The sequence below is a fragment of the Ilyonectria robusta genome (genome assembly GCF_021365365.1).
Source record: "Ilyonectria robusta strain PMI_751 chromosome Unknown BGZ61scaffold_2, whole genome shotgun sequence".
Lineage (NCBI taxonomy): Eukaryota > Fungi > Ascomycota > Sordariomycetes > Hypocreales > Nectriaceae > Ilyonectria > Ilyonectria robusta.
Window position 1 is genome coordinate 2441833 of NW_025764436.1, and position 19337 is coordinate 2461169.

The 19337-nt window shown below is 53.6% G+C and overlaps 9 protein-coding genes across 9 annotated transcripts; 3 read left to right on the plus strand and 6 right to left on the minus strand.

Annotated features, from left to right (window-relative positions):
• The first annotated feature begins 3634 nt into the window (after positions 1-3634).
• BGZ61DRAFT_441634 (uncharacterized protein) lies at positions 3635-4113 on the plus strand. The gene is made up of 2 exons (XM_046244612.1): positions 3635-4021; positions 4090-4113. The coding sequence occupies exon 1, from the start codon at positions 3741-3743 to the stop codon at positions 3921-3923; it is 183 nt and encodes a 60-aa protein (XP_046110953.1). The 5' UTR covers positions 3635-3740; the 3' UTR covers positions 3924-4021; positions 4090-4113.
• BGZ61DRAFT_441635 (uncharacterized protein) lies at positions 4027-4778 on the minus strand. The gene has a single exon (XM_046244613.1). The coding sequence runs from the start codon at positions 4658-4660 to the stop codon at positions 4103-4105; it is 558 nt and encodes a 185-aa protein (XP_046110954.1). The 5' UTR covers positions 4661-4778; the 3' UTR covers positions 4027-4102.
• Positions 4779-4884: 106 nt separating this feature from the next.
• BGZ61DRAFT_91661 (uncharacterized protein) lies at positions 4885-7843 on the minus strand. The gene is made up of 12 exons (XM_046257217.1): positions 7565-7843; positions 7272-7514; positions 6989-7212; positions 6846-6939; positions 6598-6793; positions 6313-6531; positions 6070-6266; positions 5838-6021; positions 5609-5785; positions 5341-5559; positions 5102-5293; positions 4885-5052 (listed from the first exon to the last, which is right to left on the minus strand). The coding sequence occupies exons 1-12, from the start codon at positions 7763-7765 to the stop codon at positions 5033-5035; spliced, it is 2166 nt and encodes a 721-aa protein (XP_046110955.1). The 5' UTR covers positions 7766-7843; the 3' UTR covers positions 4885-5032.
• Positions 7844-9027: 1184 nt separating this feature from the next.
• On the minus strand, positions 9028-10552 carry BGZ61DRAFT_339990 (fatty acid desaturase-domain-containing protein; the record flags this gene model as incomplete). The annotated part of the gene is made up of 2 exons (XM_046239270.1): positions 9028-9440; positions 9514-10552. The coding sequence occupies 2 exons, from the start codon at positions 10550-10552 to the stop codon at positions 9028-9030; spliced, it is 1452 nt and encodes a 483-aa protein (XP_046110956.1).
• BGZ61DRAFT_91698 (uncharacterized protein) lies at positions 10112-11433 on the plus strand. The gene is made up of 2 exons (XM_046257220.1): positions 10112-10949; positions 11010-11433. The coding sequence occupies exons 1-2, from the start codon at positions 10551-10553 to the stop codon at positions 11250-11252; spliced, it is 642 nt and encodes a 213-aa protein (XP_046110957.1). The 5' UTR covers positions 10112-10550; the 3' UTR covers positions 11253-11433.
• A 1-nt stretch (position 11434) lies between these two features.
• On the plus strand, positions 11435-12295 carry BGZ61DRAFT_91676 (uncharacterized protein). The gene has a single exon (XM_046257218.1). It carries the CDS (start codon positions 11546-11548, stop codon positions 12143-12145), a length of 600 nt encoding a protein of 199 aa, XP_046110958.1. The 5' UTR covers positions 11435-11545; the 3' UTR covers positions 12146-12295.
• On the minus strand, positions 12296-12883 carry BGZ61DRAFT_91677 (uncharacterized protein). Its single transcript, XM_046257219.1, has one exon. The coding sequence runs from the start codon at positions 12836-12838 to the stop codon at positions 12446-12448; it is 393 nt and encodes a 130-aa protein (XP_046110959.1). The 5' UTR covers positions 12839-12883; the 3' UTR covers positions 12296-12445.
• A 1559-nt stretch (positions 12884-14442) lies between these two features.
• On the minus strand, positions 14443-17079 carry BGZ61DRAFT_527152 (uncharacterized protein; the record flags this gene model as incomplete). Its single annotated transcript, XM_046253069.1, has 2 exons — positions 14443-16416; positions 16468-17079. 2 exons carry the CDS (start codon positions 17077-17079, stop codon positions 14443-14445), a joined length of 2586 nt encoding a protein of 861 aa, XP_046110960.1.
• A 925-nt stretch (positions 17080-18004) lies between these two features.
• On the minus strand, positions 18005-19114 carry BGZ61DRAFT_527153 (uncharacterized protein; the record flags this gene model as incomplete). The annotated part of the gene is made up of 1 exon (XM_046253070.1): positions 18005-19114. One exon carries the CDS (start codon positions 19112-19114, stop codon positions 18005-18007), a length of 1110 nt encoding a protein of 369 aa, XP_046110961.1.
• Positions 19115-19337: the final 223 nt, after the last annotated feature.

Genomic DNA, 19337 nt, shown 5'->3' on the forward strand with positions numbered 1-19337 from the left:
AGTCACAAGATCCCCGCTGGGTGGTTTGCGAGTTGCCCATCTGTCCCGGATGCAGCTGTTACTGTCACTGGAAACGTCAAGAGTTGCGAATATGCATGATCCAAGCACACTCCAAATACAAAATGATATTATACGGCTCTCAATGAAATTTACATGGTTCTAATACAGTTGAAACCTTGCCCAGACAATCATTTTTTTGACCTCGGGTATCGATGGCGGCGTTCGGGTGGAGAAACAAGACAACTCTGAAACGAAACAAGACAACATCGACTTGTCAGTAACTCCGTGGAAGTTTGTAATCGCATTGTTCACTCGACTGTAACCCATGAATGCAGGCATCGAATGCTGTTGTCGCTGCCGCAGACAGACGAAAGTCCAGACAGTGGCCACCAAAACTAAGAATGGTAACGAGACACGAGGGAGGCGGACAACCTATGGTAGACAGAGTCCGGGCAAGAAAACCGACAATGAGCAAATTCTTGAAGAGGTCCGTGGTTGACTTGCTGTGGAATTCAGACATAATTGCACGGACCAAGTCGTTGTGATATTCGTTGTCCTCCACGAAAGATTCAATATCAACCGGGGTACATCTTGGATAACGATCACGTTGACAGAAATTTTGCCACAGCCAGCTATCACCCAGATTGATATCAGAAGTAACATGGGTCAAGTCGGTACACATGCCTCCGTCATGCAGCCGAATTCTTCATGATATGAAATTATATGCAGGTCTCACCCAGGAAAGTCCGGGCGTCACCACACTCACCGCCGGCCACCATGGAGGGAGGACATCACAGACTCGACCTTGTCTACAAATTTAGTCTAGCATCTCTCACTAATCTTTCAACCTTGAGCTTTGACATCCCCCCTGCAGGAGTCACAGCTAGCGTCCATCTGGCTAGGCATCGGGGTGGCGCAATGCAATCCCCTTCAAGTCTCGGTTATTACGGCCGGAGGCCACGGTCAATTGGATGCCCCAGAAGTAACATCACCTGGCGTGGCGTCTAGGGAGCGTTTGTGGTCAGATTTAGCCTCGTAGAGTTGGCTCCGAGATGCCTCTGAGGATGCGCGGTTAATTCAGAGGAATGCCCGAATGTTGTTTATTGTGTGGTGGGCCGTCTCTTTCCCCGGGAACCTGGGTTGTCTAGTTAAACTCAGTTACAAGCTGGGGACGGATGTCTGGTACCAACTTTGAACTGGCAAAGTGTCAGTTTCCAGAGAGTGAGCGAAGGAGGGGAATTTGGAATGCTGAGGGTCACCTCGGACCATGTTGCAACTATGCTGCAGATTTAGGGCGTGTATTTGCAGTGAAGCCCTCGTCGTCATTCATGTCGTGCCTAATTCACGACTCTAAGCGACGCACTCTTGGCTATGTTGTGGAGTGTGTCGTATTGGGCTTCAGCCACTGTCTCATTAGTCCACCACATCAGCCGCCCACGTCCGGTGCTCACGCCCCCTTCGGATCTTTCTTTTTTCCTTGTTCTTTTCTTGTCCAGGGCCGACGCGTCGTTGAAGTCGCGTCTCAGTTGGCTAAGCTAGCCACATTTCTCACTGTCTGTGGAAATGCCTCTTCACTCCCTGTCTCACAGAGGAGAAACCGGAGCGGAGGCGGAGAGCTGAACTCACGGATGATTAATCAAGCCACAAGCTGCCCTTCGACTGGCTTTACTGGCGGTTCCGCTGGCTTTTAGATTCGGATCGGTAGCTTTAACCGAGGACCCGCCTCCGTTGATTTTACTCAACGTCATAGATTCTGGATGAGGACGCTAGCCATGGCAACTCAGCCTGGCTTGCCCATGGACTCGCTCGAGACCAGCCTTGGGTACACATCTGCCCATCACCTGAATCTTCGAAACCAGAAACAGCAGCTCGATCAGATCATCGCGAGGTGATTCACGCGCAACTTTGACTCGCCCCTGGGAATCACATACGTACGGTTTCGTATTTGTCAATTCAGCATCTGCCACGGCACCTCTAGGACCACATGTAGTATGTGTGTTTTGACTACATTGAGGCGCCTTTGGGACCCAGACCGTGTCTTGCTCTCACCATACACAGAGATATCACCTTAACCCATGTACCTCAACAACCGTTTCCTTGAGTGTAAATTAACATTTGTCTGTGTCTCTCCCAGTTTGCCACTCATTGGTGAACATTTTATCATGTGTCAAGTGTGGGCTACCGATCTGTAGGCCGATCCCAAGATCGGATGGCGTTCAGCCGCAAACGCGGCGAGCCAACTACAACCGTCGCATCAAGCCTAGACACACTGAAGGTTTCAGAAACAGCAGATTTCTCAGCCCCATACGCAGTTGGCCAGAATTTGGCCCTTCTCATCGAACTTTACTCATGTGGCGATGCTTCCCTATGGCATGGCACCAACGGTTACGGAGTCTCTCTGTCCGAGTGCGCAAACTCCCCGCACGAATGCTAACGGCGATCAGCATACTCAGCTCGCAACTTGGATGGCCGCTAGCCAACACTAACTCGGCAACCTATAACTATCCGTACACCACGGGATTGACAGGAGCACCCTAGGCCAGAAGCGTCACTAACCCAAGAATAGCACAGCCGGCAGCGAGAATGGACCGTCACTTTGATAATTTGGCCCCCATCTCCCAAAGTAGCCAGTCTTTGCTCGCGTCAACTTAAAATAAACTCATACTTAGCCTAGCTAAGGGACCTCGGAAGACATACTTCCCGTAAATTACGAAGGAACATGCCTTCGACGAAGAGTCGTCGACTAGCAAGGTGGTCTGATAACGCCACGGGGCCTGGTTTTGCAAGATCGTACAAGTCCTTCCGATTGTCAAAATCGTCGCCATGGCCGTCATGGAGCCGGTTCGGAGCATGATTGACTTAAAAGGGACTGGCTACACGGTAATAGACGTCGGACTATTATCTATGAAGACAGAGCACTTCTGTTTCCTAGTTAACGGTCGAGTTATTTCTCGGCCCTCTAGATCGAGTCGTCCTGGAAGGGATGAATGTTAGGAGTGGGGCCACATGCGATGCAACTACCCCAAAGGGACGGCGATGATCACTAGATGTTTGTCTTATATCTGTCAGCTGACGGTAATATTGCTCATTCCGTGACTAAGTTCCACATTCTGATGGCGCCCCCTTCAAGGAGACAGTCCAATTTACCCTTATGCCCGGTTTTCCTTCGCAATATTAAATCTACTCTGTGATTTACAGGTGTAGAGGCCATGCAATTTTGCTACTGTTGTGCTTGTCATCGATAATTTTTGATGTGTAAATCTAGGTATATCAAGGGACTGTCGATGGGTCCTGCCAAGTCAGACCCGAGAAAGATGACTACCTATTCGAGGCGTCGAGTTCGAATAAGAGAACCCTACGGGACAGAGAGCTGCTGAAAGACCAGGAATCCACCTAGAGAACACGCTCTCACTCCTATCTCTGTCCGCCACCAACCTCGTTACGATTAGACAAGTTGTCACCAAGAAAAATATTATTGCTTGCCGGGGCGGAACTCGGCCAACCGAGTTCACCGACCCCCAAACAGAGATTCGCTTGCAAATATGAGAGGATACCTAGTCGGAGACTCAAGTTTTGCGCAAAATGATCATATTACAATAACAGCCTACATCACGATCCGTCTACCTCCTGGTACCTCGGCGCGACCCAACTCTAATCCTTGCTTGAGAGACCTGACTTCCTGAATCCCCTAACCCTAGGGACACAGGGTAGTGATTACAGCATCCCACTCAGAATTACAGATGCTTAAGGCCCAGTCTCAAAGGTGGCCGAAAATCCCGTATCCCGGACTTGAGACGGAAGGCCGGCTCAATATGCCCATTATCTTTCCCAAGAGCTGCGCTTGCAAGTTTAAGAGGTTTACTGTAATGGCTAGTCCAACGACCCCCGCGTCGGGTTTAGTTTTGACATTGAACCTAATTTGATCCGGCTTTCTAGTTTGTTCTTGGGTGGGCGAAGGGGCCAGTTCTCCTCGTAAATCACTATTCTGTTTCCTGCCGTGAACCCACGAAGGGGATTACTTCTGGAGACATTCTCAATCAGTTCAAATTGCACACGGTGTCTAGCTGATATCCATCATTTCCAACCTACCTTATAACAAAGTTCACACCTGTTGCCTCCGCAGTGCATCCAGCTGTTTTTCTACTTCCTCGATCTTTATCTCGACATCAAGCCTCTCTTTCTCAATCTCAAGCTTCTCAATCTCAATCTCAAGCCTCCTTTTCTCAAGCTCAAACTTCGCTTCCTCAAGCTCAAACTTCATTCGCTGCAAAGCTAGCCACCTTTCGCGTATTTCGAGGAGTCTCTCGTCTTCCTCAACCCCATGCTGCATTGGCCTTATCCCCGCATCTCTTTGCCCTCTTGAAAACTCCATTGGACTTGTCTCCGTATTTCTGTGCACTCCTGCAAGGTCTTTCTCCCCTTGATTTGGGTCAACCGGAAACCCGCTTCTCTCCATGCGCATATTCACGTTCAACCTTGCAAGGTGTCTTCCACTTTCATCTCCCTGGAACTCATGATCTATTTGTTCCAGCTCCATGTTTCGTTGCGCCTCGGCAAGCTCAATCATTTCCTCATCTAACTCAATCCGAGGTGCTAGCGGCGTCTCCGTATTCATTTGCATTCTTGTGGGGTGTCTCCTCGATTCTTCTTTCGCTCGCATTGCGGCATCGATGGCTTGTTGGGCAGTTTGATGTCGCGATGTTGGTTGGCTGTAATATATTAGGGATTACTCCTGGATTGATCAAGAATGCGTACTTGGATAGATTTCCCCTTCGGGTTCGCTTGACACCCTGGCTCTGTGGCTGACTCGATCCCCAACTTATGTCGGACGATGCTTGCAAAGATGCACCAGGAGGATAAGCTTGATCTGGCATCGGATTAGGTGGAATAGACCAGGGTCGATCCTGAGATCCCTCGGCCCGTTGATGATGAGCTCCATCGTTACGATCTGCATCTCGGATTGGAAGCGACCGATTGTCACTATATGCATGGATACCCGGTTCCTCGTAGGTTTCGTCGGTTGCCAGGTATTTCATATCAAGACCGCTGCCCCTAATAGATGTTAGACTTTCATAAGAATGCCTCTGAATTGCTTACCAGCAGATGCAGTCGCGAAGGGGATCCATGATCTTAGTCCACTTGTAAACGATTTCGTGCAGCAGTTCAACTGTGTTAGTATGCCCACAGAATAAATCCCAACCCTCCGCGCTTATATTGCTACAGGCTTGATTCAAGCCGGACCGAATTACCCCATGACCCTTGTGTAGGGCCCAGTCGTAAAGGTCAGGCTCGTCTATGCTTATTAGTATTGATTTCGCTGCATTCTTTCGGCTTGCTTACCTTCCAGGAGGTTGACCAGCTTCAGATACTCTGCCTCTGACTGAGCATCTAAGATGGAGAGCATTGTGGCATACCTGGAGCCCTCGCTACGATCAGAGGTGCAATAAGACTCCAATTCAAGCTGGAAGAAGCTTTTGCAAAATCGCACACACCGGCTCACTTGCCAGGTCCAGTCGTGATGCTCAGGATCAACAAATTTTGACAGATAGTTGCCAAACCCTAAGAAATTAGCAACTGGTCTATACCCTGCAAAATCAATATTACTTACCAATCAAATTCTTCCAATCTTGATTGATAGTTATTCCAACTAGACCAGTATCATGGAGATGCTTCCACCGGAGCTCGAGATCAAAATCTGATTGATAGATCTCAAATACCTTTTTATACATGAAGGTATACATCTCAGGTGATGCATCGTTCGAGACGACTCGAACAAGAGGGAGCGCTGAAATTATATTAGGTTGGACTCCGACGTAACATTGAATAGAAGATCATACCTCGTTCGGTAACTGGGCTATACCAACTCCAGATTACTTCCACGTCCTTTGCACCAGGCCGAGGACTGTGATTGGTAGTAATCTCAAATGAGTGAAACTCGGAGTGGCGAAATAGAGCTACTTGCCCTTCATAAAAGCAAATAGCAATAAAGCGCTCGCCATTACCACGGGCATATTGGATATACTACTCACTTAGTATTTAATCGACTCAGAATCATATGTCATTGCTTACCCGACGTGTCGTCTGGTCTCGTTGTGCAAGAAGTATCGACATTTGACTGATCGCATTAGGGAAGTCGAGCGCTCTCTTTTTCTGGAAAATAGCCTGGATTCGATCCATACGAATAAGGCTTTTGTGGACTTCCTTAGTCGACTGGTGGTTGTACATCTGACAAAATGCTTGGAGGCCAGGGGAAGCAAGAAGGGGTACTGTTGGGATTAGCTATTGATTTGCAGTGAATAATAGGCTGCTTACCGAGATATCTCATCCCATTCTGAGATTGGTTGACAAGCTTGATCAACTGATTCCCAACTCCAATAGGGGTCTTTGTTGGAGGAATTGGTGGGTGCGTATGCATTCCATGAGAAGCCATGATAATTGGGCTCGATTTACCATCCAATGGGGTATAGAAAACCCAAGTAACATGACATTTGAACTGGATAATATTTCCAGCTTGACCAAAGTGTTTTTTACCTGAGCAATAAGTTAGGGTCCAGCTGCACCTCTACTCTGGTTAGCTCTGAATAGGTCAATACTTACCACAAGTCTTTACTCTCCGTCGGTTCGAATCCATCACACCGCAACTCTCCGCCGGCACTAGATCAAGACCTTCGACAATCCTCTGCACTTCAGACTTGAGATGGTTGAATTCAGTTGGAAGAAGAGAGCCGAAGTGGTTCTCATTTGGCTCTTGATAATTCACACATTGGATGAACCATGACTTGTCCGTTGAATCCTAACATAAAGCCGATTAACTTTGGAACAGATTCCAATTAACTGGCTCTTACCTCACTGTCGCTAGAGAACACCTCCAATTCGCACGTTGGTCGCTTGTGAGTACAGGAATATGTCCGGAATCTCTCCAAGCAGGCTTGAACGAAACTGAAGGACAGGTCAGTTATCGATTCGTAAATACTGAAACAATTCATACCTGTGAGCTCGTTGCTGCAAATTTGGATCAGAGAGGTCGTTGCGAACTGCAGCCATCTCGTTGAAGATATCTTCTGTTGCCTCGAAATGGTGCCATCGATCTCGAATAAACTCACAACCTTTCCCTCCGGTGCAGGAAAAGATTGTACGATAACAACGCACGTCATCGAGTAGCGTAGTAGTTGTTACCGAAGTAGGGTGTTTACGAGAAAGGCAATATTGAACCTCGGTCGATGTCAGACAAGTCCTGAGTACAGTATAGGGGTCTCAAAGAATGAACTTACCGAGTTCCATGGTTTTTTTACTTCATCGGCATCAAGTGCTCCAACAGGAATTATATAACATACCCCTGTCATCGAGCTTTGCGGGTATTCGGGTATCTGCGGAGTGTAGATAATAGTGTCTACCCATAACGGTGTCTCGATTGGGGAGTTCCTTGTTGAGAACTGAAGTGGTATTGCTGATACTAGAGTATTAATAGTACGGGGATCAGGTACTTCAGTAACGTTAGTTACATTACTTGTAAGCTGAATGTGTTAGAATCGATTCAGAATCACTCCATAGAAAGGCCACTTACTGAAACTGGATTCAATTTTCCCTCGAACTCTTCAATCTCTTGGCCCGTATTGGCATCAGTTGTGTCAGAGTTGCCCCAAATGGGTGGACGTGGTGTGAATTCCAATTGCTCGAGAATTTGCTCGAGAGTTTGCTCGGTGTTACCGCTTCGATACTGTGGAGTTAAATGCACCGGGGGCGAATCTCCCCATTGAAAATCCATGGTTGGTGAGAAATGATTCGGAATCGATTCTGATTCGATTCTTAATGCATTATTAATGCATTAGAGAGTGAGGTGTAGAGGATTGGGTTTTCAAGAATGTCTGCTCATCAAGCGAAGAGATTACTACCTGCTAGTGGGCCCCTTTGGCGAGGCGGATCCTAATATTATAGGTCAGATCTTTAATATTGTGGGGCAGTGTCTAGTTGACCGGGGGGGAGGTCAGCTTAACTCTGCGGATAGGGTCAGCTCAACTCTATAGGGTCAGCTTGACATCCACTTGGACTGCGGATGAAGCTATCAGGTCAAATTATTCCTGACCTTGCTGCACTCTCCTTTCCCTACCACATTTAGTCTCACGCATTGGTGAAATAAGGAGACGAGCATAAATGGAAGCGGAAGGGACAGGAAATCACAGAAAGTGTCTTGCAAGTTGCCTCTGTGAACTCCAGTCTCATTTTCATCATCCTGAAATCATATCAGCATGACTACGCAACGCTAGCAACCTCGTCACTGCTTATTTCGAGAGTAATAGTCGGGCAAGACGTTCTTGTTACCTGTGGTGCCAGAGGTGCAATTTTCGGAACCTGGGTGGGCTGATGATTCCGCCGCCCAAGTACAACCACAGACCAGAGGATGCCACCAATTAATACACATATAGTCATCATGACGTAGGTCCCATTGAGGCGTCATCCTCTCATTACCGACACATGTTAGCGACGCTGTCGACAACGAAGAAGAAATGCTCCGTGTTACACAAAAGTCTTGGCGGGTGGTTGGTGGGACACGGCGTGGAGACGCACGGCCATGTTCCCCGCATTAGGAGCCGATCCGATATTTCTAGCTCCGGATCTTCCGTGGGCCGGCTATTACAGAGACTCAATCCCTCGCACCATTTTTCACGATCCCCTCTTTCCTCAGACATCAACATTCTCAGACACCACAAGACAGGAACGCAAGCGCGTGAGGACACCATTGTTGGTCGAAGAAGTTTGGATTTCGTCAGGTCCATCTATCTGCTCTATCATCTAATCATGTCTTGATTCTGTCGAGATTTTCATCCATCCTGTTCTCTCTTTGATTCTTTCTCTCCCCTCGTCCCGCGGGATCCTGGCAGAAGATCATCGCATGCATTCGCCGTGTGCATTCACGATGGCGAGACCGGCCTCGCTTGACCCAACCGATTCCCTTGACCAAACGGAACAATCAACGCTGACAACACTGCAAAATACCGTCCACTCATTCATCACCTCTAGTGAGGGGGTTTACTCCGCCTTCTTCAAGACGGCGGGCTTGGTGCCCAGGCCGTTGCGGTTGCGGAAGAAGAGAATGCCCTTGCCGGCGCCCTCGGCCTCGGCGCTGGGCTCGACCCACTGGCACATGCGGGCGCTGTTGAACATGGCCCGGATGAAGCCAACGGGGCCGTCCTTGACGTCAGCACGGTAGTGCTTGCCCATAACGGGACGGATGGCCTCGGTGGCCTCGTCGGCGTTGTAGAAGGGAATGGAGCTGACGTAGTGGTGCAGGACGTGGGTCTCGATGATGCCGTGGAGAAGGTGTCGGCCGATGAAACCCATCTCGCGGTCGATGGTGGCAGCGGCGCCACGGACGAAGTTCCACTCGTCACCGGTGTAGTGAGGCAGGGTAGGGTCGGTGTGCTGAAGGAAGGTGATGGCAACTAGGTTGCACAAGTCAGCAAGGACGCACATTTCATGTTGGGGATGATCCCAGTGGATCAGATTCAGACTTACCGAGCCAGTGGTTGACCCAGAGGTAGGGAAGGAAGTACCAGACGAGCATGTTGTTGAGGCCGAAGGTCTTGGAGAGGTAGACAAGGCCGGCAATGGTGATGCCGATACCGATGTCGCTCAGGACAATGAGCTTGGCATCGCGGTTCTCATACAGGGGGCTGCGGGGATCGAAGTGGTTGACACCACCGCCGAAACCGTTCTTCTTGCCCTTGCCACGGCCCTCGCGCTGGCGCTCATGGTAGTTGTGGCCGGTGACGTTGGTCAAGAGGTAGTTGGGCCAGCCGACGAGCTGCTGCATGACGAGCATGAGGAGGGTGAAGGCGGGGGTCTCCTCGGTCAGCTCAGACAGCTCATGGACGAACTTGCCGAGGCGGGTAGCCTGCTGCTCGCGGGTTCGGGGGACGAAGACCATGTCGCGCTCCATGTTGCCAGTGGCCTTGTGGTGCTTGCGGTGGGAGATTTGCCAGCTGAAGTAGGGGACGAGGAGCGACGAGTGCAGGACCCAGCCGGTCACATCGTTGACGAGGGTGGAGTCGGAGAAGGCGCCGTGGCCGCACTCGTGGGCAATGACCCACAGACCGGTGCCGAAGAGACCCTGGAGGACTGTGTACAGGGCCCAGAGACCGGCGCGGACGGGCTTGGAGGGGATGTACTCGGGGGTGACGAAGTTGTAGTAGATGGTGAAGGTGGTGGTCAGGAGGATGACGTCGCGGAGGATGTAGAGGTAGCCCTTGAAGGCGGAGCGCTTGAAGCAGTGCTTGGGGATGGCATCGTAGATGTCCTTGATGGTGAAGTCGGGGGGAGTGAACTCGTTGCCGTACGTGTCGAACAGACGGCCGTAGTTGCTGTCGGCCTTCTTGGGGGCGGCCTCGGACTCGGAGGCGAGAGAAGAGAGCGAGGTGGACGAGGCCGAGTGCTGGGGAGACTCCGAAGGAGAAACGGCAGCCGAGGCCTCGGAGTCGGTGGCAGAGGCCGAGGGAGCGTTCCGGCGCTGGGCAGGCTTCTGCCGGGGCGCGGCCGAGGTCGAGACGGAGGCCATGATGGGTGGGGGGGACAAGGAGGAGGAGGAGAGTTGCGACGAGTATTGGCCGATGAGACGCGGACTCGAGCCAATTGGTCCTTGGGGAGAGAGGTCAAGCAGAGGAGAGAAGAAGGGAGAGCGACAACGGGGTGCGAGGTGGAAGGGGAAGGGGAGGCTGTTTAACTGGCTTGAGGTGGAGTGCGGGAGCTATTATGGGATTTCGCTCGGCAATGTTTTGTTGGGGGTGGCCGTGGAGCCAGGGAGCCCCCAGGCCAGGGCACGCCGGGGAGCAGGACAGGACAGTGGACAGCGGCCACTGCGGCGACAGCGGGCACAGCGGACGCCCAGCGGCCAGCCGGCAGCAGGTGTGGGACGACGGACGCAACAGTGCACGCTGCGCAATCGACACCTCCAGGTACGAAAACCACACCCCCGGCGACCCGAGACCGAGACAAGGGACTAAGCAAGCCAGCAGGACGCTGCAGGTTTCGAATTGGCCAGGGAGAGAGCCATGCGCTGGAAGTGGTTGATGATCAACCTTGATGCTGCGTCTTCTTTCTGGGAGCCCGACACGCAGCAAAATCGCCAGGGGGGTGTACCCGCCACCGCAAGTACACGCCGCTCGAAAGGAAGACACCTTCCGGAACCACCTAACGATGTGCCACCACCACCACCATCACCCGCAAAGGAAGGGAAAAAACCCCCGGAGCGGCGCTAGAAAACGGATGCCCTTGGTCTTGGTCTTGGCCAAAATCCTGAGAGGGTGGCAATGATTTACAGCTGCTCGCTCTGGCTTGCACCGGTAATGCTATCCGGCCAGGACGTGACCAAGCCCGCTGACGGGGAGGCCGGGCATGTTTCACAGCGACGACGACGAGCCCTGCGGAGTGGCGGGGACGGGACAAACAACGAAAGGGCTTTTACATGAGAGGTAGGTATTCGTACCGTGCTCTACTCGACTCGCCAAAGTTGCCTCTCTCGCCGCCCCACTCAACGTCTTGATGCCGTGGAATGATGAATCCCCAGGGCCCTGATAGGATCCCGGGTTTGCTTCTACATGTACGGGTACCGCCCCGTCTGTCCAATGCCAGTATTCGTATTCTCGCTCAGTCGTTCGTTGCTCGCGGCACCGCTTCTTTCCCACCCCCGACTCGTGTAGATGCCGAGCGCGGGCACGGCTTACACCCCTCTTCGCTCCCTGGACGGCACCAACAAACAGGTCGCAAGTGGCACGATGCTCAAGCACATTGTCGAGGAATTCCCCGCCACGGCGCCAACAAGAACAACCGGCCAGGGAAGTCTAGGGTCGATCCTGCACGGCACTGCAATGGCTGGCTGGCCGTCTGTGATGCATCGTTGTGGCTCATGTACTATCCGGTACTGTACTTGCACATCACGTCCCCCTCTCACAAACATGGCGCTCTCAGCTGCATTCCATGCTGTCAGCTTTCAACAACCACCACCAGAGGCCTCACCGCCTGCTCTCTTACACTTCCCGTGTGGATAACTGGGTACATAGTATGCCACAGCGGCAGAGCAATGGCCAGGCGGGATGGCGGTAGCGCACGAGATTGGGCCGCCAACCCCTTACTGCGACGTGCCTTCTACTAGAGGGCGGCCGGTCTGCGTGTCTTGGGCGGGGGCGGCTCTAGTTGGCTTGGGCCTGGCTGCCAAGTGGTTCCGAGTCGCCTACTGCTGGGCTAGGGCTGGAGATCATCGACATGTGAATCACCTCGTTCGACAGCCACGGGGCAAATCGGAGGCGTGGGCCATGCGGGACGAGAGGCCCAAGCCCATCCAGGCCCCATGTCCGAAAGCCCCAACTTGCAAGCCCCAAGCCATGGAAGTGAGGGGGACGGGGTCCTTCTTCGGGCTTCATGACAGACGCGAATTGCACCTGTGTCGATTGGCTCACCGGGCAATTCGATTTGGACGACCGAGACACGGCGAGGAGGCCTCGTGATGAAATGTGATGAAGCCATCTGTGCTCCTGTGGCGTCCTGTAGGTTGGAGCTGGTGGTTCGCCGTCCTCTGATAGGCAAGGGATAGCTGATGGATAAGATTCCACAAGGCGCACGCATCACGATCCCATGTGGGCGGGCATTGAATCATCAGACGCGCAGGCGACGGTGACGGCGACAAACCTCGGGTTGAAAATGCCGCTGGAGCCTGTGATAACCTTACTGCAAGGCGCCTGTCGTTGCATCCCTCCATCATGTGGTCCTCTCGTTGGAGGACGAGGTTGCACTTCCATGACCGCATGGCTGCCTCCCAGCAGCGAGGATGTGGTATCATGACGGCCATTGAAGCACAAGCAAAATGCGGGACAGCAAGCACAGTCGATCAAAGGAGGGAGGGGGGGGGGGGTGCTGCAGCAATGCGACCACATGTCAAAGAGCGGAAATGCCGAGGCGCATATTTTTCGCTTTTCCATCAATTGGAGGGACGCGGTGCCTGATCTCTAACTTCCCTGTTTCTGGGTGGTCAACACAAGCGTGCAATGATATCTTGGTACCGCGTCGGCTCTGGACAAAAACCACGGAAGTTTGGGGACTTGGCCAATGTGGGGGGCGAGGGGGAGAGGGGGGAATAGGCGGGTACGTACCTACCTCCAGTCAGTGTGAGTCCAGATCGGGGACCTTCCGTCAGGGTCCAGAGATTCGCCTGCAGTTCCTCCGACTTTTTTTTTTTTTTTTTTTTCTGTTGGGAATTTTGTTGAGCGGGGCCCCCTGCCCTGGGCTTGGCGTCCACGGCCCAAGGGTTCGAAAGCTGGCTGGCGGCTCCTTGGTGGGGGTCCCTTTCTGCGCTTCCGACTTTTGGCCTTTTGGTGGCAAGATGGGCGTCTGATACAGTCAGTCCAGGCCGCCGAATGCACTGTGTTGCATACCGCTTCCCGACTATCCAGAGCCGTCCCGCATCGTGGCAAGGCGCTTCCGGCTGCACAGTACGCCAGCCGCGCACACTACTCAGGACACCGTCCCCTAATTTTCCAGGCTATTCGGCGGGTGGAACAGAGTTGCGACGCCTGTCATGCTAAGCGGACCTTATTACGGAGAAGGTTCGTACCAGTCTTATCAGTCTTATCAGCTTATCATTGACCATGGGGAATCGGCGGGCCTCAGCTGTCTGTGCTCAACAACAGCCTGCCTGGTTCCTTCCCTGGTTCCTCCCCTGTCTCCTTCCTGTCCTGCCACGAGCTTGTCTTCCGCAGGTGCTGCTTCTTCTTTGGGCCCCACGTGTGCCCCAGCTCCAGACAGCTCAGACAGCTCCGCTCCCAACCCCCAGCAGCCCTCTCGATAAGTACGTAGCCGGTCGCCTGGCTGCTCCTGCCTTGCTTGCGCTGCTCCTGCCTCCGCCCCGGCGGTCCGTGATCCACCCCGCCTTCCAGCTTCTGCCGACCCTGGCTCCTGTCCGGCCGTCTCTCGCAGAGCCGCCTTCCGGGTCAGGTCATGGTGGTTCGACAACTCCCAACAACACAGAGGATGTGATTGTTTTCACTCCCTTTTAGAACTTTGTCTCCTATCGTATTGGTCCATTATCTTACATCTCAGAACTTAGCCACTCCTCGCAATGTCAATGCTGGGTTCTTCGTCAACCGCCCGGGACCGACCTTCCCTGCCCATCTCGGGACTTCAACCGTCCGGCACCGACATTCCTTGCTCATCTCGGGACTTCTCGAGAGCCTTTTGTTGGGGCAAACCAGCAAGGCAGCATTAGAAACCAAGAGAGAGACAAACCAACGAGCCGTATTCGTACTTCAGACAATCCCAGAGAGCAGATCGTTCCATGTTGCCGCAAACGCATCCATCAATCCATCAATCCACCCACTCCGGTCCTCCCAAATGCTGTAGATGTAACAGCAACGGCCAACATCCCACAACGTCCCACGCCTAAGCCAAACCCCCGCTCTATCCGCGACGTTCTCCGTGCATGAACGTCTTGATTGCTCGGAATAGCATGTCTTCGCGTGCTCTCGGCGCCATGGCCTGAAAGTCAACTGTGCTCTCCCGAAATCGCAGTGGAGACTCGATCTGGGTTCGGAATTCAGTGTTTCTGTCCTCCGGCTGACCCGTCCCGCCCCGATGCGTCGGCTGTAAGTTGCGCGAGCTCAAACTGCTCGGCCGATTTTGTTGGTTCAGTGGGCTGTTGTTCCTGTAGCGTCTTTTGCTATTCTTGTGCCAGAGAGGCGGAGATTCGCTTTGTCCACTTGGATTCCCTTGGTTGGGACGGTGAGGAATCGCGAATACATGCTGCTGATGTGACGGAGCCGGCGTCTTTACCAATCCAGAGTCTCTCGGAGTCGGTAGTGAGGCCATTCGTTCCGGTGGTGGCGTTTCATTGCTCGACGTCTTCGCTTTTCCAGAAGACTTTTTAGGCTCACCCTCATTGCCAGCTAGAGACGAAGCAACTGCAGTGTCCTGGCTCGACTTCCCAGACTTCGACTTTTTCGATGTTTCAAAAGGTGATGTGCGTTCGCCCTTGTTGCTAACCAGAGATGAAGCAATTGCGGTGTCATGGCTCGACTTCCCAGACTTCGACTTCTTCGACACTCCAGACGGTGACATGCGTTCGCCCGTATTGGCCACTGGAGTTACAGCAACTGTGGTGTCGTAGCTCGACTTTCCCGCCTTCGATTTCGACTTCTTCGATGTTCCAGACGGTGATATGCGTTCACCCTCTTTACGAGCCAGGGATTCGACATTCGATACAATAGCAGTTGTCTTGGATCGACCTTTGAGGGGAGAGCTAGGCGTTTCTCCTCTCACGCTTAGATGGCGGTTGATGAAGTCACTCAATGGCAAGAAGGAGAACGAGCTTGAAGTTGATTCAGGACTCTGAGCTTCCTGAGTCTCGACACGGGGTTTCGGAGTGCTGCTCTTCGCAGGCTTGGGCTCTCGGTTAGTCTTTCGCTTCTTGGTTGGCCGATCGGGTGTCTCGTCGACGTGAAGTTTCTCCTGCTTCTTATCTTCGTTGTCTCGTAGCGCTTCCCGATACTTTCCCTTATAACTCTGGAGCAGCTGCAGGATTCGAGGAGATAGCTCCGGGGTATTGGATTCGATGGAGGGCAGAACCTCGTCGTCCCGGGGTAGGCCAACCTCGCTTTCATTGTCATGTAAGTGTGAGATGGACTTGTGGGCAGCCTCGCTGTTGATGTCGTTGTGCTTCATGTGCCCACGAATGATCTTCTCCAAACCTGGCTGGATGTCAACCATCAGAGACATGATGGCCTCGGACTCCCGGATCTCAAAGGCAACGCGGCCGCCCGACTTGACCTTGTCGTGAAACAGCTCAAATGTCTTGCTGTAGTCCTCGCGAGTGCTGTTCTCCCGGAGCAGTCGAGCCCGGCTCCGCGTTTCGATGGCGTCTCTGCGCTTCGCCAACTCGCCGTTGATCCAGTCGTAGAGCTCCTCTTGCACAAACGAGAGTACCTTCCTTTCCACCGCGGCCCACACGGCAGTCTCGAAATACCCCTTGTGCAGGGTCGTGAACCGCTGAACCCAGATCTTGTTCCATCCGTCAATGGCGATGTCGAGCTCTCGGCGCACGTCGCGTGGCGGAGGGAGGGCGCCCTCTCTGAGTTCCTTTCGGCGTCCGTCGCACCATGAATTCGTGTTGGTCCGCAGGTGCTTCCAGTCGGTGAACTTGTCCCGCGAAGTGGGTTCGATGCGTTGCATGATGGCGCGCCAGAAGTCTTCCTCTGTGTGGTTCATGACCGGCTGCAGACTGAGGTAGTCTTTCTGCGAACTTATACATATGTTGAGAATGCGAGTTCGTTCAAGGTTCGACAGTTGACACTTTGGGGATCCCTCGACAGATATCGGCTGGTGCACAACCAAGGGTGGGACATCTCCTCGTTGAGGCCGATGCGGAGCGTTTCCCCACTGGAAGTCTTGTTAGCGATTGGAGTTTTGAGGTCGATACATGGCACGTACATCTGTGATCTTTGCAAGGGGCTCTTTCTCAAGATCTCTCGACTCCTTGGAGGCATCGCGGGAGTTGGCAGGCGTGGGGACCATTGCCGAGGCCTGAGTCGAGTTCGGTGCCCATTCTCCATTCTTCCTCTTTTCCCCAATGGCCTTTCGCATCGCCCTCGGAGTTTCGACAACCATACCGCTGCCGCGTCTCAGTGAAGGGTCTCGGTAGTTACCCTGAGAACGGGTCAAAGAATCGTCATGGGCCCCTGTTCCCCTGATGCCATGTTGGCTCTGGGATGGAGCCTGTCTGCTCTGGGCGTGCGGAGGAGCGTTGTCGGGAACCTCGATGAAGCGCGTCATGGAACCCTCTCCGGTTTTGCTGGGCGAGACATGGGCGCGAAGCGGTACGCTCGAGGCCACCGGCCGCAGCGGTTCTATCTCGTAGCGGTTGTTCGGAGTTGCTCTGTATGGTGTCAAAACACGGCGGCCGTTATCCCACGATACGACGGACGGCTCTTGGTCCTGCGTCGAGGGCCTTGGCGATGGCGAGTTCAGTGAACCTGCAAAGCGATTGTACGAGGAGTGTGTGCGTCGGTGTCTCGACTTGCCAGATTGATGAGGAGGCTTCATCCTGTCTGACCGAAACAAGTCATGGACTTGCGCTGCAAAAGGTCGCAGCCAGAGGCGAGCTGTGAATCCGAGAGTGAGAAGTAGGAATTTCGAGATGCGGAGGAACGGGGAGGGTCGCGTCGGCTTTTCGCAGCAATGAATCAAGGACCGTTTCTTCGGCTGCAGGCAGCTAGCTGCACTAGCTTGGTTATGGGTTCTCCTTGTTTGACAGTTGGTTCATCTGAGGTGAAGGTGAGAATTATGTGAAGTTTGGGTGTGCTGTACGACAAGGAAACTCAACTCTTTGGTATCGCTCCTCAACTCAGTCGTGCACAGGCTGTGTTTATTAGGGCCACGACAGTGAGATTGAGGATATACCTAAGTGGCATATTTATCATGAGGGTCTTATACTTTGCAGACATAGTAGCGCGAGCAGATCAAGGGTCACCTTGGTTCATTCTCAGCGTCAGTGAACGGGTTGGGCATTCTCCAATTATCCAGACAGAAGAGGGATGATGGCATTTTTAGCTGATAGAGGAGTATCTGATGCTCCTCAAGAGTATTGAGAATTGAGGAATTGAGTACTAGTGGGATAAATCCTTGAAGAGCAGGCCAGACGCCCTTGTGGACACACACAGCAATCAAGATAACCAGAAACTCGATTCACATACTGCAGTAGAAACCGAGCCAAGATACGGAATCAAAATCTGACTCCGTCAAAGTATTGTATGTTGCCATGAAAATAAGTAAACAAGGCGAAGAACTCCAGTGTCTGGAGGAGGAAGAGAAGATATACTACAACAACACAGCCAAGAATCAAATCACGCACCTGCAACACGAAACCTCCCACCCTCAACGCCAAAGCTAACCGAAACCGCAACTCCCAGAACATCCGTGACTCCCGAATCTTCATTCAATCATAGCGCAGCGAACCCCCGTCGGCTCCTCACCACGGCACCAGCCTGCCCTCGGTGTCGACGACCTGCCTCAAGCGCTGCGGCATAAAGTCCACCCACATGTTGACGCGCTCCTGGTCGATGGCGGCCCAGGCGTCGCGCACCATCTGGCGCAGCGTGTCGTCCTCCCAGTCCTTGGGCGCGTCGGCCGTCCACTGCTTCTTGGCCGGCCAGAGCGAGTCGAGCGGGCTGAGGTCCGGGCTCTCGCCGCAGTTGAAGTAGCACCGCAGCCCGTTGTCCTCCTTCCACTGCTGCGCGATGTTCACCTTGCTGGCGCTGCCGTGCGCGAACGAGTCGGCGTCCTCCTCCAGGATGAAGCCCTGCGGCCCGAGGTCGGCGAGCCACGGCTTGACCATCTTGTCGAGCACCTTGTCGCGGTACTCGGGCATGGTCATGACACCCATGCAGTTGGGGTTCGTCGTCTCGTCGTAGAACACCAGCTCGCTCTTGAAGCCGTACCCCACGGCCGCCCAGACATGCGCCTTCTTGACGTCGCGCGGCCAGTTGGCGTCGGGCAGCGGCGCGCAGGTCGCGCAGAACTTCTCGCCGGCCCTGGGGAGCAGGCGCATCTTGCCGTCCAGGCCGAAGCCGAAGTGCAGCTCGCCGCTGAAGCGCACGAGGCGCCAGTCCTGCGGCTGCGGGTACGCGTCGAGCATGCGGCGGGCGTACTCGGTGCGCTTCTCGCGGGCCTTCTTGTGCACCCAGCAGCGCGCGCAACCCAGGCATCGGCGGTAGCTGAGGGTGCCCATGGTGCGGTGCAGCGTGCGCGGGTTGCACTCCATCTGCACGCCGGCCTCCTTGGCCAGACCGCTCCAGTTCAGGTTGGACGTCTCGTAGCGCTCGTCCCACAGGATGTTCTCCATCTTCTGCTGGTCGTCCTCGGAGATCTTGCTGGGCCGCCCGCGCGTCTCCTCCCACTCCGGATCATTCCGCTTCGACGCCGGGATGTTCAGCGCGGCGTAGCCCTGAGAGCGGGACAGATCAAAGTGTCGGAAGATGGCCGACTTATTGACGGGCAGGCCCTGGGACTCGAGGTAGGAGATGGTGCCCCGGACCATGGCCTTTTTCGGGGTGTCGCCATGTTTGTACCCGGAAGGCATTTTGCTGTGGCCCGTCTCCCGTCTCCCGTCTCCCGTCTCCCGTGACCGGTTCCGACTCCGACTCCGACACCGGTTCCGGCTCCGTGTCCGGCTCCGTCTCCCGTGTCCCGTCTCGGCGGGGATTCACCCAGTCGGTGGAGAGAATGCTTCAAGACGGAGTGGTGGGTGGTTGGATCTTTTTGTCTGCTTGTTTGCCTACCTAGAGCAATACGAAGAGTGGGCG

What these genes read in the sequence shown, in the direction of transcription:
- BGZ61DRAFT_441634 (XM_046244612.1), top strand. Translation starts at nt 3,741, where the DNA reads ATGCTTAAGGCCCAGTCTCAAAGGTGGCCGAAAATCCCGTATCCCGGA.
- BGZ61DRAFT_441635 (XM_046244613.1), bottom strand. Translation starts at nt 4,660, where the DNA reads ATGCGAGCGAAAGAAGAATCGAGGAGACACCCCACAAGAATGCAAATG.
- BGZ61DRAFT_91661 (XM_046257217.1), bottom strand. Translation starts at nt 7,765, where the DNA reads ATGGATTTTCAATGGGGAGATTCGCCCCCGGTGCATTTAACTCCACAG. An exon ending in TTGCAGCAACGAGCTCACAG is followed by an intron (nt 6,940 to 6,988) that starts GTATGAATTGTT and finishes CCTGTCCTTCAG; the next exon opens with TTTCGTTCAAGCCTGCTTGG. An exon ending in GCTGGTCAACCTCCTGGAAG is followed by an intron (nt 5,294 to 5,340) that starts GTAAGCAAGCCG and finishes TAATAAGCATAG; the next exon opens with ACGAGCCTGACCTTTACGAC.
- BGZ61DRAFT_91698 (XM_046257220.1), top strand. Translation starts at nt 10,551, where the DNA reads ATGATGGGTGGGGGGGACAAGGAGGAGGAGGAGAGTTGCGACGAGTAT. An exon ending in TGCGCAATCGACACCTCCAG is followed by an intron (nt 10,950 to 11,009) that starts GTACGAAAACCA and finishes GCAAGCCAGCAG; the next exon opens with GACGCTGCAGGTTTCGAATT.
- BGZ61DRAFT_91676 (XM_046257218.1), top strand. Translation starts at nt 11,546, where the DNA reads ATGATGAATCCCCAGGGCCCTGATAGGATCCCGGGTTTGCTTCTACAT.
- BGZ61DRAFT_91677 (XM_046257219.1), bottom strand. Translation starts at nt 12,838, where the DNA reads ATGGCCGTCATGATACCACATCCTCGCTGCTGGGAGGCAGCCATGCGG.